We start from the raw sequence: 25989 nt of genomic DNA on the forward strand, positions 1-25989 counted from the left end.
GCTTTCTGCTGTTGTTTGGTTTGACACACTATAAATGTGTCTTCTTATTCTTTCTGTCTTTCTATATTCTCCTCTTTGCCCCAGAGGACCCCTGGTAGATGGAAGAATTGTCTTGCAAGCACCATGGTAACTTTCCCCAAAGGCAGGCAACACTGTTGCCACGGGAAGCTAAACTGCGAGCACTGGTGGCAATTTCCCTTGAGACTGGCCCAGACCAGACAGCCACAGACATGGCAACCACTGCAGCACAGCACGACTTCATAATACAGCAAGTAATACAAAGAAAGAGAAAGGTAAAAAATATATAGAAAAGGTGAAGGGATATAGTGTAACAACATGGTAGCAATAAGTTAAAGTGGAGTGGCATTTTGTTCTCTTATTATTTATTATTAGTAGCAGCATTAACAGTAACAATAGAAGTATATTGTGCTGTTTGCTATGTTATCATGTGTATCTGCAAATGTTTTGAATTGACAGTAAGACTGTATGTAATGACTAGACGTTCCTTCTTTCAATAACAGCAGGGCAGCCCTGTGTCCTGTGGGATGGAAACATGTCATGGGAAAAGCGAGGTGGGCTCTTTGTTTACAAAACAGCAAAGGCATTCTGTCTCACCTGTTGCTGACAGAAACATAGCAACACAACTAAGAAGAATTAGGTAACAACATAATATGAACTGGCTCCTTGAGATACAAATCACTCAATGTTTGAATCAACTGATATAGAAATGATAAGATGACTTAAAAATAATGTTTTTGAATCATTTTAGCATTCATATTGAGTGATAGTGTTGTCATGGATTATGGAAATATGGGGTTTGATATAAAGTAATTCTTCAGCCATTTTCAAATGCCATTTTAGCGGAGGTATTTCAGCAGAGGAATAGTCCAGTCACATGTCATAATATTATTCTGTATTATATGAGGGTATATGCCATTGTATTATACTGTAATTAAGTAATGCTGTGAGGAAAGTATCATGACCCGAATTTAAAATTAAAATGTAATAGTCATTATTGAACTTGGTCATTTGTTTTTGTAGGACTGATCCAGTGGCCCAGAAGATTCTGGGTAATTCCTGTGTGGCACTGGTGTGTCTGGAACGTCTGCGGATCCAGCTGGAACCTGACCAGTCTCTATCCATGGCAGCTTTCCAACCAGTGGTGTCTCTAGTCCGACTGCCTAGTCCACAAAAGCCCAAGTTCTGGAATACAAATGTGCAAATTTCTTCCTCTTTGGATCATGCTCACCAGGTATGAATGTAGCTTCTAAATATTGTAGTATTACTATGAGGACTCTTTTCATATAACGCATATTGTAAGATAATGATGATTTTTATTTTAATAATGATATTATTATTGGTATCACAAGCTTTGTTTGCTTTAGTTTAGTTTAGTTTAGTTTACTTTTTAGAACATACTCACACATCTTAATTCAATATAAGAGAAAAGAAAAGTAATACGTAAAATTAAATTCAAACCCTCTCATCTGCCTCGTTTCTTCTCACAGAATGGACACATGCCAAACATGGAGGACAGTCCAGAGATCAGACAAGAGAAATCTCCATGGGCACCGACAGGGGAGTCCTTAGATCTGGACCAGTCCGAACCAACAGCCTCATCCTGGACAGAGCCTTACAACCCTGACAGCTCAGCCTCTACAACACCAGAACCAGATGAGGAGTTGCACCCTGACTGTCAGCCTACCCCAGATACACATTACACTCTGCTCCAATCTGGATGGAAGGCCCATTCAGAACGATTTGATCTGGACCCACAACCAGACCAGGATATGGTGATTGAAATAGATCCGGGACCAGAACTGTCTCAGCTGACACCGGGCCAGAGATATGCCTTTGCCCTCCAAGACCATGAATCTGAATCCAATTGTGAATGTGAAATGGAACCTGTATGTGATTGTGAGGAGAGCAGTGAGGGTCAAAGTATGGACTGCTCACCCACACAACAGGGGTTTGTTGTGCTGAGCCAGCAGGCTGAAGCTGAACAGGAGACTGAGGTTGAGACTAAGGCTGGAGTTGGAGTTGGAGCTGAGACTGAGCTTAAGGCTAACATTGAGGCTGCTGCTGAGGGAGGCATTGAGGCTGGTGTTGAGACTGGTGCTAAGGCTTGTGCTGAGGCTCGTGTCTGGGAGATGGAGAGCGAGGATTTCTGTGGCGTGTGTCTGAACGGAGGGGAGCTCCTCTGTTGTGACGGCTGCCCCAAGGTCTTCCACCTGGACTGCCACATACCTGCTCTTATCAGCTTCCCACTGTGAGTATGTGATAAAACATGTATATGTGCGTACGTACGTACGTACATATGTACGTATGTATGTACGTACGTACGTATGTATAGAAGACAGTGTTTGGCAATGTTTAGCTTAAAAGACCAAAACAAAAAGGATGGTGACTGGTACCACATCTACAGTGCCTACCAACTCTGCCACAGTGCCCTTGAGCAAGGCACTGAACTCCCAAAATGCTCCAGGGTCACTGCACTGCGGCTGACACAGTGCTCTGACCTGTCTGATGTACTGTAATGCATAGGAAATGTAAAAATCATAACAAATTATAACGCATTTGAAAGCATATAACTCACTGATATTCCCCTGAGAATCAACAATCAAGAAGGGTTTTATTTGTCACTTACTTATTTATACAAGCGCAAGCGGCATAATGTTGGTGGAACTGGTTCCGCAGAACTGTGCTAAGATAATAACATACAGCAAGGTAATATTAATAACAAGTAATAATAATAACAATAAATACAAATACTGGATGATCACTGAGCCTGTCAACTATACTTATACACTCAGATATCAATCAATATGTATCAGTGTTTACTATCCCCACTGAACATGGAATATAACTCTTTAACTGTTGTTTTAACAGCATCCATCTTTCTCCTACAGGGGTAACTGGGTGTGTACCCTGTGCCGGACAGAGCAGGACCCTGTGGAGATGTACGCCTGTGAGAACACCAAACCAAAAACAAAAGCCCCATACACGCTATCCAACCTGGACCAGCGGGTGAGTGGTAGAATACAGTTCAGGATATAACGTCTTGGTAAAAGCTAACTTGGAGAGAGATTACAAACGACACACGATGATTGCTTTGATTATATAATGACAACTGCCCCCCCCCACCAAAAAAAAAAAGAAAGTCCACATTGAGAATATACAACAGTGTGTCTGTGTTTGTCTTCTGTCCTTACAGAGATGTGAGAAGTTGACCCTGCTGTTGTCCTGCCACATGCTCAGTGCACCATTCCATGAGCCTGTCAGTCCATTGGTCAGTTAAATCATCTTCTATCAACCACGTGAACCCCAATCTGGCAACCCATCGGCAAGAAAAAGGGGGAAAAATAGTTTTCCCTTTGAATTTGCCTCTGGGGCACCGTGTAGAATAACAACAACTCTACACATTGTAATGGGAGTTGCCGACAGATTCAGCTGCCGAGCTCTGAATCTGTCTTGAGAGATTACATGAACCCTAGCTTCACGTAGATATTCCGCCGTAGATATTTAGTGTATAGCGAAAACAGAAGAGGCATAGGACCTTCATTGTAGCTATAAAACCAAATACCTTACAGAAACAGAGCAAGTACAGGATACACATGATGGAGATGATGATGATGATTATGATGATGAAACATTGTATACAATATGAATTTATGCTGAAAATGTTCCTATTCACTGAAATAATACTGTGATGTAATATCTCGACATACAACATATACAGGAGTAAGGCCATGGTACAATGCTTTTCAATATTATAATGCTGTGACAGTGTGTCTGTGAATGGGTTTCCAGGCTCGTAACTACTACCAGATCATTAAAAGGCCCATGGATCTGTCTTTGATCCGGAAGAAGCTGGATCATGGAAACACTTTGCACTACTTCACCCCCGAGCAGTTTGTGGATGACGTTCTTCTCATGTTGAAGAACTGTGCCACCTTCAACTATGTAGGTTCACACAGACAAAACACATTATTCAGAAATAATATGATTTGAGCTTTAACTAATCTATGTATAATCTAATTATTGATCATGATTAATTCCTCATCCAACTACTCACGTCATGTGTCATCAGTGCTAGGCAAAGTAGCATTTGACACTTTTTAATGTTTTTAAACTTGTTGGCCAGATTTTCACTAAATACAGTAAAATTAAAGGTTTACCATTCAGAACAACATATTTGAAAGTCAATTTAGCATGTTCTCCTGTTGGTGACATCTTAACAGATACTACCTCAGCTGTCCTTATGCATTAGAACCCCACCCAGCTGAGTGGGGAGGAATCAATCAATTGGCATGACGACTAAATTGGGGGGGAAAAAGAACATTAAAAGGAACAGGAACATTAATGTCTTGTTGTATGCTCTGTAGCCGGACTCGGATGTGGCCAAAGCGGGTCGTGAACTGGAGGTGTTCTTCTTGAACAAGCTGCAGGAAACGTACCCTGAACACAGCTTCCCATTGGCCACCCAGGACGGAACAGACAGAAGCCGTCTCAAGGGGCTCAACGGGAAGAGGAAGGAGAATTACAGAAGGAAAAGACATGTACTCAGTGGGAAGAAATATGACCTATGATTCGTCTTGGGATGAAGCAGTTTGTGTTGTCATCTCTTTTTCTTTTACACGCACGCACGCACGCACGCACGCACGCACGCACGCACGCACGCACGCACGCACGCACGCACGCACGCACTCACACACCCAGTTTAAGAATCTACCTATATATTGTGTTTTATACAGAAAGAGGATAATTGGCACACTTGTTGTGCTTTACATAAAAAATACTGTCAATAGGTCATGAAGAATAGGAATAGGTGGGGAGAAGCATTGTGAAACAAAAACAGGATGTGATTTGTGGATTAGATTTCTCTTTACCCTGTGGTTTGTCGAGTTTTACAGGTACTTATACAGATTACACCTATTATTTAATATTTTCTAAGGAGACTGTTAACATTAAAGTTTGCCTTGAGTTTGCCATGCCTCTAATCTCTAATCCAATTACATAATATAATACATATACTGTATGTATGTCATAAATCAAAAACCACCGAAGTGGAAAAAGCGGCACTCCAAAATAAATAATGCAAGACTGGCTCAGATGCAATTTCTCATTTTTATTGATAAAAATTAGATAAAAATGAAATAAAAATGAGAAATTACATCTGAGCCAGTCTTGCAGTATTTATTTTGGAGTGCCGCTTTTTCCACTTCGTGGTTTTTGATTTAAGTCATATACATAGCTGAGCACCCACTGCCTTAACTAAAAAGGCATCCAGAGGAAGCGCACCTGTTTTTCTTTCTTACATATATGTATGTCCTTTGTGGATTGATTATTTATTGTGCTTCACAGTACCATATTCCAACCAAAATGTACCAAGTAAAAGGTTCTTTGTGCGTTTTGTTATGCAAGGTTCTATATTTTACTGGTCATATACAGTAGAGCATTGCAGGAACATAAATGGAGCCCTGAACAGAAAACATTCATGCTTCATTGTAAATATTAGACAACCTACAAGCTCACGACCAGTCGATTGTAGAGCTGCTATTTTGGCGTGCGATACCATCGTAGGCTATCTTATGCATGAAACCCAGAATGGTGCCTTTCTATTCTATCAGCTAATTAAATGGTGGGGAGCCAGACTACAACCTATGGTTTTCCTACAGCATGTTTTATTTTTGTTCTTCTCTATACATTTACACATTTTCCAGTGAGATAGTAAAATGTAGAGGCTTGAAACTTTGAACACTGAACACAAACACTTTGGACACAAATGTAGCCTGGTATGAAATAAGGATCTCATGAAACATGGTTTCAACTGACCACATGGTGGTGCTATCATTAAAGGTCCAAATGTCTATTTTAATGGTCATGACGCCCACACATATTGTCCAATTGTGTTCCCTGGAAGAACCTGTATAGTCTATGGGGGGAATTAATAGCATATTAATTCCTTATTAGACAGCTAACCAGCAGTCTATAGGGTTAGCAAAGCAGCAGTATTCTGTGTCCAAGAGAAGGAGTTGAGAAACACTACTGGAAGAAGTCTCAAGTAGAACAAAATGCAAGTCTGATAATGCTCTCTCAGTTATTGCTTGGATACAGCAGAATGCCATCGACCAAAGGAATGTAATTAAAACACATTGTTGGATGATATAAAAACCCTTTATTGTAAGCCATGCTGTGACGATAAAATGTATTTTGGGAACACTTTACATAATGATGCCGACAAAGATGAATAATTAACACAATTTGGCAATTAAGCAACTAATTGTAGTGCGTTCAAAGAGTGCCTATCTACACATCAAAGAGTGCTTATCTACACATGATAGGACATAATGTTTCACATTAATAACACGATTAAATGGCAGTTATGTTGATGGGGCACTTTCTAATTTTCTGCATGAGGACACGTACATTACTAGTCTATTCTAAAAGCTTCTCAATGGTCAAATGCAATTATAGAACATTACCATTATAACTGTAGGCTTAAAAAGCCCCTTCTATAGCTGTGGTATCATACTCCATCCATGTTATAGCAATGGGCTTTGTTTGCCTTGTGATTCATTGGATCAAAGACATATTTTCATTGTCATATTTGTATTGTTTTTTATAAACACACTGACATCATGAATGGAGTTTTACATTTAAAAGGTTGACATACTATTGTGTCAATATTTGTTGTATTTTATTCTCCTTATGCTCTATACATTTGCTAATTTTCCTGTGAGATAGTAAAATATAGAGACTGTATAGAGACCAGTTTAAAACAATACGGTTTATTCCAAGCTTATACAAAACAAACTCCTTAAACACTTGTGAGTATACTCACATTTTAGACAATGTGGTAAATTCTGGATCATAGCTTTACTTGAATTGTTGCAGTGAATTCAGTTTTACTCGTGTTCTCCGTTAGAATGAACAAATGTCTCCTGTAGCAGGCCAGCATGGACATGTTTACTACAGTTGACAGAGCCATAACAACAGTCTCTATTTCTACTGGACTCAGTTCCATTCCTTGGTGGTCTATTTACTGCAGTGGGGTTTCTGTCAGCTTTTGTTTTTGTTTCCCTCACTTGGAGTGCCCTGCTCCTCATGAGATTATTATCAGCAAGCCTTTCGGGACTTTCTGTTCATCCAAATTATTTACTGAGACTAATGTGTCCAACACAGCTGAGACCAAAATAAAGGGAGGTAGATGAGACATGTTTCTGGTGGAATTTGACCTTGACCTTGTATGGTGGAAGAAGTACACAGATGTTTTATTTACTGCAAGTAAAAGTAGCAATACCTCCATGTAGAAATTCACAAGTAAACGTCCATGCAGAATAATTAATTTTACTTGCCAAAGATGCCAAAAAATATTGGCATCTAAATGTCTTACTTTCATACTGTACTTACTGTACAGCACAACACGTAAAAGTACTCATTATGCAAGAACGGCCAATTTCACAATCATGTGATTATTGGACTCATTTTGAAAAATGGACCATTTCACACTCATGTGATTATTGGATTCTAATGAGTAGTGCATTAATGTGTTTATCACTTTAATGTATATAGCAACTGGTAAAGCTAGGGCTGGTTGTAATTGCTGTTGGGTAGCTACATTATAATACATCATCATTTATTATTAGTTAATGTATGTTCTGATCATCAAAATCTGCTAAGTAACTAATAACTATAAAGCTGTCATAATTGTGCCGGAGTAAAAAGTACAATATTTGCTTCTGAGATGTATAGAAGTAATACGTATTACAAATGTTTTAAAAACCCAAGTGAAGTAAAATTAGCTCAAAATTGTTCATAAGCACTGTACTTGAATAAATTAGTTTCATTCCACCACTGCTGGTGGCAGCAGGGGTGAGATTCTGAGAGGTGGGGATGTTTGACCATTACACAAAATACACACTCAATGGTCACTCAAATAATTGTATGTAATAATTCCTTTGTTATTGTCAGTGCATAGCAATAAGGTTGCAATGAGCCTCCTTATCCTATATAAAAATTGGTTTAAAGGACGACTTCACACATTTTCAACCTATCTTCATATACTTGGTCCTCACCAATACTCATGGTACAATTTCTTTCTTTTCGGTCTGTGTCTCATAGGAGGGCTGCGGATACTTCAGAAACCCGCCAACCAGTGACATCATCGTTATGCAGGTTTCTTTCCCCAAATAAGATTTCAACATATATTCTTTTATTTATTTTTATTAACGCGAGAACAATGGCTTACATTATAGCAATGGCTTCCATTATAGACAGCCTGCAGTTTCTATTAGCTTGGATTCCCCATCGATGATGTCACTGGTAGGCGGGTTTCTGAACTGTCCACAGCCCTCCTCTGAGACACAGACCAAGTAGAAAAAGATTGTGCTATATTACAATGAGCATTAGTGAGGAACAATTATATGAAGATAGGTTGAAAAGGGGACACAGGTGGACAGACAGATACAGAGATCTCCATATATGGGCACAAAAGGGACACAGACAGATGGGTTCAACGGGTACTCTGACAAAGCCCCTGGCACTAGGACTCAGACATATCGGTCAGATGGTTCAGTGCGACATAGGTGTGAGAGCCCCATAGCGGCCCGAACCCCTAGTAAATATATAATCCTCATAATTTTCAAGGTGCACGATGTGTGAAAACTGAAGTAAAAAACTATGTATAGTAGATGGATGCCGCTGATAGAAGCCATGCAAGGCATACTGTAAACGCTGTGTCTTTGATCTATAGAAAATGTTCACAGGGATCCAGATCTGACAGCCAATGAATGAAGACGTATGGAGGGAGATGAGAGAGAGGAGTTTTTTAGGGGCCAGTCACCCTGTGGCTAATGTTGAGTAAAATGGGGGAAATTGAGCATGAGATTTTATCAAAGCGAGGTTTATACCCCGCTCGTGTCTGCTCTACCCCGCTCTACATCGCCCAATAAACCTCTGCCACATGTCTGTTGTTTCTCTTGTCCACCCCCCTTTTTCATTCTGTCCGTATACCTCTTTCTCTGTCTCTCTTTATTGCTCTCCATCTTTCTCTTTTTCTATTCCTTTTTTCCTTCTGTCCATCTTTTTTTCTCCCTGCTCTCTTTCTCTCCCCATTTGTCTCGTTCCTGCCTGCCCTGTCCTGTTCTCCTTTCCTCTCTCTTTCTGTTTTTCTCTTCCTCTTGGTGTCTCCAGTTTAATGCACGGATGATTCATTGAACATCAAAGCCCCCCCCCCCCCCCTCTCACATTCTGGATATGATAAGAGCTAGAAAATGAATGAAACGTGTGCAGTGCTATGGGGGCCCTCTTCATAGAGATAAGATCTACATAAAGTGTGTATATCAGACTGCAAGAGCCAGATGATTAGTAACTTTCAGAATCAGGATCAACGTTATTGTCACATCACTGGTTCACAGGTGTAAAGACGTGGGTGGAAGTCGTTTTTGTGAGAGCTCCATCGTTTTTGTACCTGTCATTTATCTTAATCTTGTGCTATATACTATTTAATCTAAGTGAAAGTATTTTAAAATGACATTTAATGTGTGGTGTCAAACCCGTACATGTAGCTAAGTAACTGTTACAATCACAATTTCCATTTGAGGTTGTTAGCTGACGCTCTTATCCAGATTGACTGTAAGTGAAGGTCACAGTAATACCTAGAGTGCCTCAAACAACATGGTAAGTTAATTATCATGCTGGGAGAACAAGGACATGCTGAAAAGTAACTGGGATTACATGTAGGGCAACAGTCTAGTCTAGTGGTTTTAAGAGTGGGGTCCTTGGGGGGAGGTTCCAGGGGGTCCCCAGCAAAATGGTTACAGCATCACAATCATTTTAACCATTTCATCCATGCTTTATACATTGGATATTCAAAAAAAGCAGATATACAAGCTCACAGTGCGTCACTTCTTGCCACGCTGCTAGTTATTTTTGAGCATTTTTGAAAGATCTTGAAAAAGTGTTTGGAACTAATGTCCGTGGCCAAATACCTATCAATTTGGGGGTCATTGACATGAAAAAGTTTGAGAACCACCAGTCTAGTCTAGTTATAGAGTTCACCCAAAAAAAAAAACAATTACACATCCCATTTTTTTTGTTTTTGTCACATTCCTGAGCCAATAATTTGATTGGCTTAGGAATACAGTAAAGTGTTTTTGACTTCCTCCACTTGTGTTTGTCTTGGAATGGGGGTGAAATACTATAACACTTTTGGTAATAGAGTGGTCCCTTGATTGATAGCATAAAGAGATTTTCGTTTGTTTTATTTTTGTCTGTAATTCACAGTAAAAGTGCTGGTATCTAGCGGCAAAATGTTTTTCCAGGAGGAGAAGACAATGGTTGGATGATGTTTGTTCTGCAACTTTGACTGTTGCTATGTTGTAAAAACTGAGGTTTTGAATGTTTTCTGAAAACGGGTCTGGAACCTCAGAATACACACAGTCAAACCATCACATCTACTCGTCTTCAGAAGATGTTGAAAACCTCTCTGCCATTGCCCAAATTTGGGAATCAAACATGAGGGAGAGCAAAGTAGAGCTGGGGGTGCGTCGAGTGGAGGAGGGGGGGGGGGTTATGAGGATGGAACTGAGGCTATAAGGCGACAGGGGTAGGGGGTCGTGGAACAAAAGCAATAGGGTTTTTTATATGATGTCATCGGGCTGAGAGGCTTCTATCGCTGCACTTCAAACTAACTGAAACCATGCCTCAGGGTCTTAAGTCATATGTGTGCTCAGTTCCATTTCATTTCGCTGTACATTCTCACATTGAAATTGTTTAGCTTAGCTTGTAAAGGCAGGGAGCGTGGCCAGGCCTTAGCCGGTGGGGATAATGGGATCATACAGAGTAAACATGACCCACAAACCATGATGTAGGTACAGGAACTAACGCTGCAGCTCTTTTGTCTTTACTTTGACCTGCCATTTAAGACCCTATGCACCACTGTTTCCCAAACAGTGGGTCGGGACCCATTTGTGGGTCGCGGATCCATTTTTGTGGGTCGCGAGTGATTATCCCTGTCCTATTTGACACTCTCAAAAACACTGTGTATAGGGGCCACAGATATCTGTTGTATGTATGATGCACTGACAGAAATTAGTAAATTGCTCAGCAAGTAGGCCTGCATAAAAATAACTATTGCACACAATTATTGCTGACTGTTTTCATTTATATTCTCATCTTGGAACACTTCTCAATTTCCAATAAACCTATGCTGCCTTGGGGTGCACATAACAAACAACGAACAAATTGGACCCTTATCAGAGAGTGTATCAGAGAGTGTACAAATGCACACTCTAAACCAGTGGTTCTCAACCAGTGGTCCGAGGACCACCAGTGGTCCTTGAGGGGGTTCCAGGGGGTCCCCAGCAAAAGGTGTTATACATTTTCACTCCTTTATCCATATTGTATACGTTGGCTATTCAAATAATAGCAGATATACAAGCTCACAGCGCAGTTCAATTATAATGGAGGATCTTACATATTGTGGTCCCATAGTTGAACATTGTTAAATTGGGGCCTGGTGCCTAGTTCCATTCTTAAAGTAAAAAATGTCGAGACACTGCCATTCAACATATTCTGTATGGGAGAGAATCCCATCCCACAGTGTAAACACTGACCCATTGGATTCCTGAGGCTAGACATTATGTAATGACCTCCATAATGTACTGTGCCCTGCGGATGCCAATCCTTACAGAGGCATTCCTACAGCATGTTCTGAAAGCCATAGACGGCCTATTAACCACTTCAACCCTCCACTCATAGTAAAGCAGACCTGAGTTAAAACTGTACTTGGACGGCTTTTTTCAGTCTACACCAAATCTATTCGCCAAAAATAGCCGATAAGCTATATAATATCTACAAGCTCACAATGCCTCGCTGTCGCTGCTATTTTTTGTGAATGTTAATTCCCTCCAGAATAGGCATGCTGGGGTTCAAGTTTGAGATGTCTGGCGTGCTCTGGTGTGTGTGTTTACTGGCCTTCTTCTTGTATGGGCAAAATAGAGAATTGTGAGAAATATTGTGAGAATTGTACTCACTGCGTGTTCATGTGACATCCCTTGAGATATGATTTAATGATATTTTTCATATTACTCACTCAATGTCTCGCTTATGGGAGAACGCCCCCCTGGCGTGATCACAGGTGCTCTCCCATAAGCAAGACATTGAGTGAGTAATACTCAAATAACCAGGGTTATGTTTGTAACCTATAGTTTCACTTGACAGAAGATTAGACAGAGATTAGAGAGAGAGTGAGAGAGAGAGAGAGAGAGAGAGAGAGAGAGAGAGAGAGAGAGATGCGAGCACACACACACACACACACACACACACACACACACACACACACACACACACACACACACACACACACACACACACACACACACACACACACACACACACACACACACACACACACACACACACACACACGCGCGTACAGTATAAATGTTTCTCTCTTTCTTTCTGTATAGGTCTTGTGGTGTCATGGATGGCTGGGCCTTACTGTATGCTCTCGCCCTGGAATCAAAAACGAGGAATTTGATTCTGATCAGAGCTGGAATGTAGAATGTTCATTGAGGAGATTATGAGATTGAAAGTTGAGAGGCATGTGAGGGAAAACACAGACCTGATTTTGAATTTGGAATAAGTTAATTTAGTTTATTATCATTTTATGTATTTTCCTATATCCCTGGGCACTAACTTAAATCAAGTTTGAATGCTTCAACATACACTATGAAGTGGGTCAAGATTAGCTTAATGTTTTAGGATTAGGTGTGATTAGGCCAATCACTGGAAACACATTTTTCCAAATACGCAAGATTAATTCTTCTATTCTGCACCCTACATTCCACAATCAAATGAATCAGAGAATTAAAGTCCATCACTTTATCCCCATCTGAACTCTTTAAATATGAAAATGTCTGGTAACAATTATTTTCCCCCTCATGCGAGCTGTATCATGGTGCTGTGAGATTTCTAAACATCATTGACAAGAAAGAGCATATTTGGTAAACTTTTCAAAAAGCCCCAGTCACACTACATGGACAGTGAATGGCTGACATAATGCAGTTACATTCTTTTTGTTCCATCGTTATTGCTTTTGGTTCATGAAATCTCCAAGCTCCAATCCATGATCCAAACATCAACATCTGACCGGGCCACAACAACCAAAATTGTGGAGTCATTAGGGCTTTTTTTTTTTTTAGGGCATTTTTCTCTGTCAAATTGCGTCATTAGCAGATTTTTTAAGGTACAATATTATATTATATTATATTATATTATATTATATTATATTATATTATATTATATTATATTATATTTATTTAAGGCCTGGAAAAGCTCAGAAAAATATAATCCATTTGAGTAAAACTCAAGAATCTGTGATCATATGCACAACATTTCTATGGTCAAATTAAAGTTCCACACTGAAACTTTAACCACATGAACCCTAGCGTCCTGGACAAGTCTAATAGGCAAACATAGGCAAACATTCAGCAAAACTGCCGATATACAAGTTCACAACGTGTCACTTTGCGACACGTTGTGAGCTTGTAGATCGGCTGTGTTCGCTATTTGACGCACAACAGTTTAAGTGGTTAGAAAAGTGTAGTTTTTGCTTTCCAGTCAGAGTTAAAACCAACCCAAACACAGCAGAGTGAGAGTCACAACAGACTTCTCTCAGGCAAAAGGGATGAATTTGTGGCTTTCTTCTGGAAAAGGTTCAGCGACTTTTCAGGCCACAGATACAGGATCAAATAAAACAATTTTGGAACAGGGCCCCAGCACCAGTTAGTGAGAAGGTCGGACCGGGGGAAAAATGTGGTTGAAGTCTAAAGACTTATTTGTGTTTTATTGGCTGATGTTCCCATCTGTGAAATGGCGGTTACGGGCAGATGATTTATTGGTTGCGTGTGCCACATTGCGTGTGGTGGGGAAGCCAATGGAGATGGATGGCCCAAATATAAGGAATTCCACCATGATGTCAATGTATGACTGAAGCCGTAATAGTGTGTTTTTCTGTTCTGTGGTTTGCCATACAGTGTGACACTTTACTCCAAACTGCAATGCTCTCTATGTGTTGTTCATGTGTGGTAAGGTCTTTCCACAATACAGTCTCTTTATAATAACATCAGGTGTCTACATGAGATCAGATGTTATTAATGTATGATGCGAAGAAAAGTATATGTGTTTTGATAAAATTGCATGCTTTTTAAAAATGTACAGTAGGTGTTCAACATACAATTCAGTTGTGCCTTTATGAGTAACAAGCATTATTGAAGCTGTTTGAACAAATAAATGTGTTACCAATAAATTATGCTTCTAGTACTGTATGTATAGTACTGTATGCTAGTATTACTTGTGCTGTAATTCTAAAAATTATATCAGATAAGCACCAATTGACAGAAAGAAAAACACATAAGATCTCCTCCTGTTGATTTCAGTCAGACAGTAAACACAATATTCAGAGGATAATTAAAACACTATAAGTGTCTGTAAAAAGCAGTGCAGACAGTAGCCTTTGTCTCCAGGAACAAAACAACACATTTAGTCTGGGCCTGACCCTTGAGTAGCCTCTCAGAGGGAGGGGAAACGAGATAGAAAAGAGAGATATATAGCACAGGAGAGAGAGAGAGAGAGAGAGAGAGAGAGAGAGAGAGAGAGAGAGAGAGAGGCTGAAATGGGAGATGGTAGAGGGGAAAATAAGAAGTAAGACCAATAGGCAGGGAGTGAAAAACCATTTGAGAGTGAAACAGAGAGGCAGAGAGAGGGAGAGAGAAAGAAAAAGAGTGACAGAGAGAAAGAAAAAGAGTGAGAGAGAGAGAGAGAGAGAGAGAGAGAGAGAGAGAGAGAGAGAGAGAGAGAGAGAGAGAGAGAGAGAGAGAAACGAGGAGGGGGGCACAAAAACAGAGACCTGGAAAAAACTTCAGAGTGATACAGGGAGGAGGAGGCAGAAGGGTTAAGAGAGAAAATTGAGTGTGTGAGAGACTGAGCGAGAGGGAGTGAAAAAGGGAGAGAAACAGAGAAAAAGTCTAGTCTCTAGAGAGAGAGAGAGAGAGAGAGAGAGAGAGAGAGAGAGAGAGAGAGAGAGAGAGAGCGCAGGACAGAACTTTAGAGTAAAAAGATAGAGACCAACAGAGAGAGAGAGAGAGAGTGATCCAGATAGACAAATGGGATGTTTATTTTACCTCTCTGCCCTCAAGTCTTTCAGGAGTGAAAGGACCCTTTGAAGACGAAAAGAAGAGACAGAAGAAGAAAAGAAGAAGAAGGTTAAAGGAGAGGGTGTATGTCATCCTGTCGTGGTCCAGACTGCTAAGTTCTCCTTAGACACCAGTCACACAGCAGAGCCACCTGTGGACCTGGCAGAGAGCAGCAGCAGAGGGGGCGTCCAGGCATGAACGACATCAAGCTGGCCCTGCTGGGCAGTGAGGGAGCTGGGAAATCAGGTGGGTGACACCATGTGGGTTGCTGGACAGTGGTGGGAAAGGTATACTGACATTTTTCACTTAAGTAAAAGTATCGATACTGCAATGTAGAAATACTCTGTTTACAAGTAAAAGTCCGCAATTCAAAATGTACTTGAGTAAAAGTACAAAAGTATTGGTATCAAAATGTACTTGAGTAAAAGTACAAAAGTATTGGTATCAAAATGTAGTTAAAGCACCAAAAGTAGAAAGTACTCATTATGTAGAATGTACCATTTCACAACTTTTCAAATGTATAAATCTTTTGAAAATAGCAGATCTGCAAGCTCACAATGTGTCGCATTGTAGATTGGCTATTTTCAAATGGCCAAACTGTATAGGGTTGAAGTGGTTCATTTATGTTTTGTAATAATGTGCGGCTTGTTGTGAGCTTGTAGATCGTCTATTTTTGAATAGCCGAAGTATACATTAGGGTAAAAGTGGAGGAGTTTGATGCAAAGTTATTTTGCATGGTAAACTTGTAGATCAGCTATTTTCAACAAAGAGATAAATGGTGCTTTTTGTGCAATATGCATTTCATTCACCCATTCACCAAAGCAGAAAACACATTTACTTGTGGGTTGCCAGTTTCATTTAGTCAGAGAGTACCCATTTATCAGCTTAAATTTGATAGCGTTCCAGATCCAATTTTGTCTACTCATTTCTTGGTGTCATCTGTTCAAATTTCACATGTTTATCCTGTATCCTGTATGACTGATTGGAGAAAATTGGTATGCTGACCTGAAAATGCATTTTCTGCTTAAAGAGCTGGAGAGGCAGGGAGACCCCTGTTACTGAACAAACACTCTATCAATGACTACTAATATACAAAATATCACTTAGTGGACCTTTAAATGTCTGTCATTTGCATCCCAGTGCCTTCCTGGAACTTGTTATACTGTATATGCATGTACAGTCAGTAACAGATAGATGCCTTTTGACCATGAATTGAGAATTTAGAAATAGTGTTGAGCTGCTAGTATGAATGACTCAGGGCCGGTTGCACCAAGAAGGATTAAGCTTTAACCTGGTTTAAATCAAGAGTTATCTATTAATCCAGTTGCACCAAACTTGCTTAAAATTAAGTGGTGCAACCCAAATGCTTAAAACTAAGTGGTGCAACCCAAATGCTTAAAATTAAGTGGTGCAACCCAACTCGAATTAAAATAAATCCTAGATCAACAAATCGTTGATTAACCCTAAACTAAGCTTTATTTAATCCTTCTTGGTGCAACCGGCCCTTATAGATGTATACAGTTCAATGTAATGCACGCACATCCACAAATTTGACCGGTGCAGGAAATATCTGCACAACAAGACCTTTGTCAGAGACTTAGTCATGAACATGTAGGCCTACCTGACTTAGACCTAGTCCTAGACGATTGAAATGAGCACTGAGAGCGGTGTGCAGATATTTCCTTTGCCTCTTACAGCTGTAACATCACATATATACAAGAAAACCTCACTGAGATTAAAACTCTCTTTACAGTGTTCTGGTCATGATAGGAAGCACATATGCATCCAGGTCTTAAACACTAACCACAGTCTCATATACTACTAATACAATACAATGAAGATGTTAAAGTAATAAGGTATGTATAAGGACATATAACATAGAAAGGGTAGAACAATATAAATCATTGAAACTAACACAATAATACAATGAGTCAGGTTCCAATCAGATTGAGCTGCATACAGTTCAGTTTGGACTGAAGAGACAGAGAGCATAATTCTGGGGGTGTAAACATTTTCACTTGTTTGCAACTCGAGAGGTGATTTTAAGCCTTTTCCCCCTCATGTGTATAGTCCCTGTCAGTACCAACCCCTATTTGTTGCTCTTGGGAGGATGTATGTACAGTAGATAACAACGTGTCTTCTCCGATACAGATGGAGTCACCAAGCACAGTGAGGATTTTCACTGAGATAGTGTAACGCGTGTGGAGGAACATGATATGATCCCTTCCAGTTCCACCCTTCCAGTGCTCATTGGAGTGCCCGGCCAAGCCGGAGGCACTGCTGAGGAATCAAACCCCAGTCTCCATGGTGGTGGGCAGGAACTTTGCCTCTAACACCCTATAAAATATATCATTGTAGCCTATCTACAATTGCAGTATGATGCCTCCTATAGTGAAACACACTGTCACCCGTCTACTGGCTTTATTTACATAGTGATTTGACTAAATGATACTGGAACAGTCAAATTAATTTGGTGAGCTTTTCAATTTTAATCATGTGTCTGTTTTAAAGTCACATAATGTTTGATTACATTATTGCCTGGAACCCCACTGTGAACAGCTCTATACATTTAAAGTCATGATTTAAGTTCTGGATTAAAAACTAGTAAAATTGAGTTCAAAGGCATCCATGTGTCATTGTGTCACGGTTTTGGTGGTCAAATAAATTCTGTATTGCATGTTTAGGCCTCAATAAAAATGCAGGTCAGAACAAGGCAGGGGCTCGGTTCTAAGAGCCCAGTGATTGTGTCCTGTTGAATGTCACAATTGACTCTCTGTGGCAGCGGTGCTTGTGGTTGGAGAGGTTGTCTGGATCTGTTCTACATTGCTTTCATAAAACAACAGGATGTCTCTCTGACCTTCCCCCAAATGATTGCCAAGCAGGGCTGTTACTGTGGAGATGCAGTGTGGAGATGGTGCTCTGTGTGTGTGTGTGTGTGTGTGTGTGTGTGTGTGTGTGTGTGTGTGTGTGTGTGTGTGTGTGTGTGTGTGTGTGTGTGTGTGTGTGCGTGCGCGCGCGGGTGCGTGCGTGCGTGCGTGCGTGCATATACACTTGCGCACACATGTGCAAGTGTATAGACCTATATACAGAATGAGGGTCCATTTAGCAGTTTTTTGGGCTTGATTCTACATGCAACTGTACTACACACGTCTCGATAAGTGCATCTAAGGGTCCATTTTATTAGTTTTTCTGGCTTGTTTTATATGCAGTATACTCTAGGTAGGAGGTGCATGTTTGTGAGTGAGCAAGGTAGGTACAGTAGTAGTATATATATATATATATATATATATATAGAGAGAGAGAGAGAGAGTGTCAATTTCTATGTTTATCTGTGTGTTTCATATGCATCTGTGTGAATGTCTGTGTAGCTGCAGTGCATTTCTCTCTGAATGTGCCAGTCTATGTAAACATTAGGGGAAAACAAATAAATGAAAACATCCAATCAAATTGTTTCATGCAAAGTAAAATTCAAGTGTTCATTTATTTATCTATTCATAACTCAGAGAGTGTCCAAGTGTAACCAAATGAATCCGGTCCAATTGGTCACATTTCTGCTGCTGGTGGTGCGAGCTATCCTGAGTCCCACTGCTGATGCCAACGAGGGGCAGGTACATAATGAAGCCATTGTTTCACTGCAGTCTAATGTGTCTCTGTCCCCCCACAGCTGTCCTGGTGAGGTTCCTGACCCGGAGATTCATCGGTGAATATGCCTCCAATGCTAGTGAGTGTTCTCTCAGCCTTGTAGCTTGATGTCGCAAGGGTTTCGCCGTTGGTTGGTGGAAAGCAACTTTTGTCCTAAGAAACCATGGATATTGTTGGATTGTCAGACATATGATAACTAGTTATACGTGGAGTGACTCGAGTCTATACTTCATATGATTGATCTATTGCACAACTATGGCTTTATGGTTGATGATTTCTCAGTGGTTTTACTCCTTATCACAGACTCCCTGTACCATAAGAGACTGTCCATCGATGGAAGACAGCTAAACCTGGATGTGTTTGACCCCTGCTCACAGGTACAATGAAACAACAACCCACTCAAACATGGCTATAGTTCCCATTATGAGAAAGGCTTGTAGTGGCTGATGAACTCAATCCACCTCGATTATTCACAATTTCTTGAATTTTCGTGCTGACCTAAATCTCAACCAACATAAATTCAGAGTGTACATTATTGTGTTACATGAAAAGTAGGCTATGAGTAGTGTTCATGTATGTTTTGATTCCTTCATAAATTACTTTATTAATATTGTACAGCAACAACAGCCAATGGGCACAAGCACTGCAATATAGCCTACCTACACATCACTGCCACTATAGAATGGCACTATGCAAACATTGCTACTGTACACAGCTCTGACCTCAAATGAACTCCGTCCTGCTCATATGTTTATCTTCGCCAAGCACGTGTACCTTCCATTCCCCACTTAATGTTGAGGGTCCAGTGAGATTTATGAGTGTCCTGAGGAAATGTGGGCCGATGACTGGGCCCTTTGAAGAAAAGGAGTGCACACAGCCTGCGCTGCGTCTCCACCAACGAGGCCAGAGTGCTGAGAGGACCTTTGCTGCTTTATTGGTATTGCCCCCAGCCATTGTCCTCCTCTGCTAAGTTCACTGTAAAGCCGAGTCCTCCTTAAGAAGGAATGCTATACATTTTGTCTTCCCCTTCCTTTATGACCTGGCCTTCATTCTGTAGAGAATGTAAGGAAAAAAAAACAGCGGAGGTACTGTAGGAATAATGGCACTTTTTATGGCATTGAGGCATCTGTGTTCCAGGGGTTCAGACACGTGCTTTGGCTGCATGTCCTTCTTACTGTTAACCCCCCCCCCCCCCCCCCCCCAAGTTCATTATAGGTTGTATGATGACTGATGACATATTTTCTCAGTGCACATGCCATGGTGTCATTCAGGATAAGAAGAACTACTGCAGAAAAGTTATGGAATGATGTCGTAATTTTAAACCTGATTAGAGAGTTTATTGCATTAATCATCAGTCACATAGCTTGTAGTCAGATATGGCATTGTTATTGTTACTTGTTTGGTCTAAAGTTCCCAAGAACTGTGCACAAAACGAGACAAAACTAACAACACAGCAATTGTGACAGTGAAATTGTCAACGTGATACAAAAATAAAGTAATATCACTTGGCAGGAGACCATCGTTATCCTTGGCCACCATATGTGTGTTCATCTGTATTCATGTGCTTTCATGCTCCAAAATTACGTTGTCTCTAGCCTGTTTCATTATCAAGGATCTGATAAATAAAGTTGAACGTGATTTGGCAGGGCTCAGAGGCCAGGTGTATCCTGGAGGAGCCGGTGGACTGGGCAGACGGCTTTGTGGTGGTTTACAACATCAGCGACAGAACCTCCTTCATCGATGCCAAGAACATCCTGCAGCAGATCAGGGAGGCACGCACAGACAACACAGACAACTCCAAAGGGTAAGACGCACTACAATGATGTTTTTTTAGCCTACGTTTAGACCAGGGGTGGGCAACTTTGATGATGGAGATTGCCACTATATATCCACACTCACTCCAGAGTGCCACATTGCATATACTATGTCTTTTTTGTGCTATTTTTGAATTGGGATCCTGAAAAGTAAAAATTGTATTTAATTTTGAATGCATTTAGTTATACTTATGTTAACTTTATGAACTTAGATACAAATACATTGGACATAAAAAAAGACAATAGAATTTGAATACTAGTCATTAAGCTACTGAAGTAATTAAAGCGGGTCATGTTTGCATGTTTGGAATTGGAACAGCTGAAATCAATAATATATCAATATTCCGATATTAATCTGCGGGCCGCAGTTCTTAGCTTCATTGTACTGTGCCTTGGACCATGAGGTTGTAGATCTGTGTTGCACTCTAAAGTACAGCTTTTAATTAAACATTTTCCAGAATAAATGTTTATAAACTAACGAATCAATGGACTGTACTTTACCATTAGATGCACAGGTGTGGTGTAACCAGCAGAAGACACTTGAAAGTGATAGTCAAATAGTGATATTATGGAAAAGTAACTCTGAAAATGTATTTGGTGATTGACAAACTAGATAAATGCTGCTTGTGGTAAACACACTCGATGTTATGGTAACATTGGGCCTAAGCCATAAGTTTGCTTTCTCTGCCAAGCACAAATTAAAGGTGCTGATATTTTTGGTTAAAAGCAAAAGATTTTGGTTAAAAAAGTTATTTAAAAGTTAATTATATGAACTATATTCTGATAGTAATCATTGCTACAGAGTGTTTGTTCAGTAAGAGGAGTCTCCCCGTCTTTGCTCTTTAGTAAACAGAAAATAGTAGGTCATCTTCATAACCTCCAGGCAAATAATCTCTACTACTTTACTCTACAAACACTCGAAATACACTGGCATGGGCTGCAGTGTGAGGTATGCTGGAAATTTTGACAAGAACTGACATGATAGATTGAGGGATTCACCTCAGGCCCATAAACATGATGCAGATACAGTCCAAAGACCAGAAAGTGGGCCATATCCAACATGCCACATGCTCCATAAAGATCCATCATGTAACAGGAAGAGATTTGCTGTTGGTATTTGGGTCATAATGCCTGCACAGAAAAAAAATATATATATCTGTAGTGTAGTGATGAATGAATATCAGGTGGCAAAAACAACAATATTGTGTCCTCCTGAAGCTTTTACTCCATTTCTGGTCCCATTACTGTTTAACCGATGACCAGCTACTTTATTACCAGCTATCACAAGGGACAGTTAACATGAATACACATAATAAGCATAACGTCAATAGTTTGATTCCTATAGTAGCTGTTAACCTGTTGATGAGAACATTTGTAGTTGTAGTCTGTAGTAGTTTTTGTTAGATGACTAGTCTATGGTTTTGAATTGTCAAGGAGCATGTTATACCTTGTACTCATTCACTCAATACAAATAAAACAAATTAAAAAAGATAGCATTTGTAGTTTCAACCCAAAAGTCCCAATGGCTGTCCTTATTTTATTACCAAGGAACAGACCAGTCTGGGGTCTGAATCTGATTTGTGACCTGCAGGGCCACTTGTCATTCTTGATTCCAGTTCAGCTCAGGACTCGTATCACAGGTTATGTCCTGACCCAGGCCTGCCTTCAAATACCTGTCCTCATAACTGTCTTCAAATAAATCGACTCTGTTGGGTGGAAACCTCATATGTCCAACACTGTTACTTCAGTCAGGAACTCTCACGTCAAAGTAGATTTAATGGAATACAGTTAAGCTTGGCGTTAAAGGCTCCGCTCTTGGAGATATTCCCTGAATTTTGTCCAAGCAGCATGCTAAGCAAAATCAAGGAATGTTAAGCAAAACCCCCATAGGGATACAATATCAAACAATAAGCATTATTTGAGCCTATGCCAGACTCTGATCAAAAGGTGGAGGCTGGGGTGGAGGAGGCAGCTAAGCAGCAGTGAAGCAGGCAGTAAGACAAGCAGAGACCTAGTGAATGCAAAGCCGTATTTAAAGGGACCTCCTTGTTAAGGCGTGAGCTCTGAACTAACGCTATGCTTCATTTTTCAGGATTAAAATTCAAAAATAGCAAAAGTCGCAGAAGAAAGTTAAAATATGGAGATCAGAGGTTTCTTCCCGACTGCCCAAATAAAATGTTCCTCGCTTGTGTCCGTCCGTCTCTCCCAGGGAGAACGAGGTGCCCGTCTGCCTGGTGGGCAACAAGCAGGACCTGTGCCACGCCCGGCAAGTTGGCGAGGAGGAGGGCCGCTGTCTGGCTCAGGGGAACCACTGCCACTTCCAGGAGGTGTCGGCGGCTGAGAGTTACCAGGACATCGCCAACCTCTTCACACAGCTCATTCGTCACGTGATGGAGCATCTGAAATACCGCGCCGACCGCCGCCGCTACAGCGGCTCCAAGTCCATGGCCAAGCTCATCAACAACGTCTTTGGAAAAAGGAGGAAGTCTGTGTGATGGCTTGAGTCAGTGTTATTGTAGGGGCTTTTCTGAGGTTGGCTGGACTGGGTTTGTCTTGGGTTCTCTGAAATCAAAATAAGAGGGAACTTGGCATTTGAACAAGAAGTAAATGTGCTGTGTCTGGAAACTACTGCAGTACATTCATATTCCTATCAGTAAGCGCGATACCAGCGGTTTTAAATTTCAAGGACCCCAGAGTGTACAAATTGAACCAAATGGACCTGTAACCCTTAAGGGTCCATTTGGTTCCAATTTTACGCTCTCAGACTTGAGGATCCATCTGGATTCCCCTCAAAGAGCCCTGCGAGTCCCTAGACCCCACTTTGAGCACAACTGCACTATACATTCAAATGATGCGTACTGTTGCATGTAAATACTACCAACATGTTAAGTGGCAATTTCAACATGTTACATTCAAACCATTCTCTAAACCTGTCACACAAGAATGAAACACTCCACAGGTATTTCACTCACTACCATGTCTGGATATCATTATAGATATTGGAATTTGGAAACATATTTGTCTAAAACCATTCTTAACAAAACAACTGACTGATCTGACTGATCTCTTCACGTTTCAAGAAAGTATATATTTTTTAAAAGCTTATGAGCTATATAATGTTAATAGAGCCATGGGTTTTAGGCCTATCTTGTTTACATGCTTTAAAAGCTCCCCCACAAGTCAGTACAGTATATGTTATTTTTGTATCGTTCCCTTAGATAAGTAATGTATTGCTAACAACAACATTTTATAAGTAACTTGTAAATATGAAGTCGTATAATACTCATTTTGTTTTTCAGTTCAGCCGATTTAGCATTTCGAAATATCTACAGAAGTGAAAACAACAGAAAGGTTGTGAGAGGACACTCATTCTGTTTGTAGTACATTTAATGTCTCCATTTGCAGTATGTCATAACAAAGTAAATGAAATAAGAATATTACATCAAACCCAGGTATGCGATGTATGTCTTTCTTTTTTTCTTTTTTACAGCGTTTGGTCAATGTTATGACTGTATACTGTAAAAACATTTTCAGTTTGAGAGGAAATTAAAGTAAAACATGACTTAATAAGACTCCTGTTTTCCTGTGGCTCGGAGCTAAAAAGGAAAACATTCCTTATGTGTGCAGTGCAGCGTGCTTTTGGGGAAATGACACACACACGCACACGCGCACACACACACACACACACACACACACACACACACACACACACACACACACACGCACACACACGCACACACACGCACACACGCGCGCACACGCGCGCGCACATGCACACGCACACACACACGCACACACACACACAAAAACACTATAAAAGTGTGCTGCTCAGTTCTCCGCCAGGCAGGGTTGCCTACCCATGGGTGGCACACTTTGGAAGTCACTATAGCCAATTGGAATGGAATATGAAAAATCTGACTGATACATGATCTTGTATCAGTCACTATGTACTTGTAACTATATGCAGAGTTGTGTCATGATCCAAAGAACCAAAGAGTTTTTTTTTTATTGTGTGCAGGGCAACCGGACAAAGATCTCAAGATGGTTTTCTTGCTTTTCAACAAACCTGTATTTTTTTTAGCAAGGAAATCTCTCGACCAATTCCTGGACCCACTAAACTACAGTATCAGTCACCTTAAAACACCCTGAACAAATTGAACAGCAAGCTTGCAGGGAAGGTGAAAAACATGATGTCATAATAATGTTTTCCTTTGGTGTACAAAACAGGGATATTTCCCATTTGTAACCACTAGATGGCATTAGACTTCTGTTGCCACTTGCAGCCTTGCTGTAAACAGCATGCTCTTTGGAGGAGGGAGATCATTTATAGGATTTGTGCCCAGTGGAAATCAATCTGCTTACCCTTGCAGTTAGTGTCACACCACGCCCATTAAAGTACACACCAAAGTACTAAACGGATACATACAGCATACTTACAACATCAAATATGTACGGTTATGCTATATAAGCAGTTTGAATGCCAATGGTATTATTGTCACTAAACCTATGTACAGTATAAGGTTCTATTCTTTAAGGACCATTATGCCATTTACTATGCTTTTTTGTTAAATCTCTGTTGAATTCTTCTTTTTGAATCTCATTTTCATTGACATTGCAGTGGGCCATCTCTATAGCAATAGGTTATGATGAACAATTTTAATGAACTCAGCAGCGACTTTCCCTTTTCCCCATTCAGACATTTCCACACAGGCCTTTTGAAGTTAAAACATATCAGTCCACCAACCCACTGACCTGTTTCAATATTGCATCCCGCACACTCTCATGCACACACACGCACGCACCACACGCACGCACGCACGCACGCACGCACGCACGCACGCACACATACAGACACACACCAGGTGCAGATGGCCTTTTACTTGTAAATAGGCTACATCAAAGCTCGTTCGTGTTTATTTGAGAATGTATCTTGACTCATCATATATTACAATCATATTTTAAATCTCAGGTGGGTATCTGTAAACCAAACTATGTTGCACCTATAAAATTGACTGAACTTTTACTTGATTCTGTGCCCTCTCTTTCTCTCTTCCTCTCCAGCATCTCTCCATTACCCTCCCTCTTCTCCCTGCTTGTGTTTCTCATTTCCCGGCGAGCCGCAGAGCGGAGACGGATGACAGCAGAGCCTCCAAGCGTGGCCTTTCAGCTTCAGGTCAGCGATCTTATTCGGCCCCTGCATGGAGGAGGAATTGGTTTTGGCTCAGCCGAAGACAGCCATCCGACAAAGGGGATTGGATGCCGCTGGGACGCGGGGAGGGCCAATCAGAGGGGCCATCGATCAGTTCCCCTTAATCTCACAGCTGGTGAGCACC

The 25989-nt window shown here is 40.6% G+C and overlaps 2 protein-coding genes across 2 annotated transcripts; both read left to right on the forward strand.

Annotated features, from left to right (window-relative positions):
- The first annotated feature begins 216 nt into the window (after positions 1–216).
- Positions 217–4638, forward strand: LOC311048105 (uncharacterized protein). Its single transcript, XM_084061140.1, has 8 exons — positions 217–293; positions 522–658; positions 1042–1252; positions 1509–2269; positions 2910–3027; positions 3215–3289; positions 3811–3963; positions 4386–4638. Exons 1-8 carry the CDS (start codon positions 231–233, stop codon positions 4587–4589), a joined length of 1722 nt encoding a protein of 573 aa, XP_083917266.1. The 5' UTR covers positions 217–230; the 3' UTR covers positions 4590–4638.
- Positions 4639–14747: 10109 nt separating this feature from the next.
- Positions 14748–24193, forward strand: rerglb (RERG/RAS-like b). The gene is made up of 5 exons (XM_084059189.1): positions 14748–15446; positions 18865–18921; positions 19146–19219; positions 20489–20646; positions 22866–24193. The coding sequence occupies exons 1-5, from the start codon at positions 15395–15397 to the stop codon at positions 23149–23151; spliced, it is 627 nt and encodes a 208-aa protein (XP_083915315.1). The 5' UTR covers positions 14748–15394; the 3' UTR covers positions 23152–24193.
- The last annotated feature ends 1796 nt before the right edge of the window (positions 24194–25989 follow it).

The sequence above is a fragment of the Gymnoscopelus microlampas genome, assembly GCF_963454915.1.
Source record: "Gymnoscopelus microlampas genome assembly, chromosome: 6".
NCBI classification, from domain to species: Eukaryota; Metazoa; Chordata; class Actinopteri; order Myctophiformes; family Myctophidae; genus Gymnoscopelus; species Gymnoscopelus microlampas.

Excerpts from the sequence above, each read along its gene's own strand:
- rerglb (XM_084059189.1), top strand. The coding sequence starts at position 15,395 with ATGAACGACATCAAGCTGGCCCTGCTGGGCAGTGAGGGAGCTGGGAAA. Across the intron at positions 15,447-18,864 it reads TGAGGGAGCTGGGAAATCAG|CTGTCCTGGTGAGGTTCCTG; the intron begins GTGGGTGACACC and ends GTCCCCCCACAG. Across the intron at positions 19,220-20,488 it reads TGTTTGACCCCTGCTCACAG|GGCTCAGAGGCCAGGTGTAT; the intron begins GTACAATGAAAC and ends GTGATTTGGCAG.
- LOC311048105 (XM_084061140.1), top strand. The coding sequence starts at position 231 with ATGGCAACCACTGCAGCACAGCACGACTTCATAATACAGCAAGTAATA. Across the intron at positions 3,028-3,214 it reads TATCCAACCTGGACCAGCGG|AGATGTGAGAAGTTGACCCT; the intron begins GTGAGTGGTAGA and ends CTGTCCTTACAG. Across the intron at positions 3,964-4,385 it reads ACTGTGCCACCTTCAACTAT|CCGGACTCGGATGTGGCCAA; the intron begins GTAGGTTCACAC and ends TATGCTCTGTAG.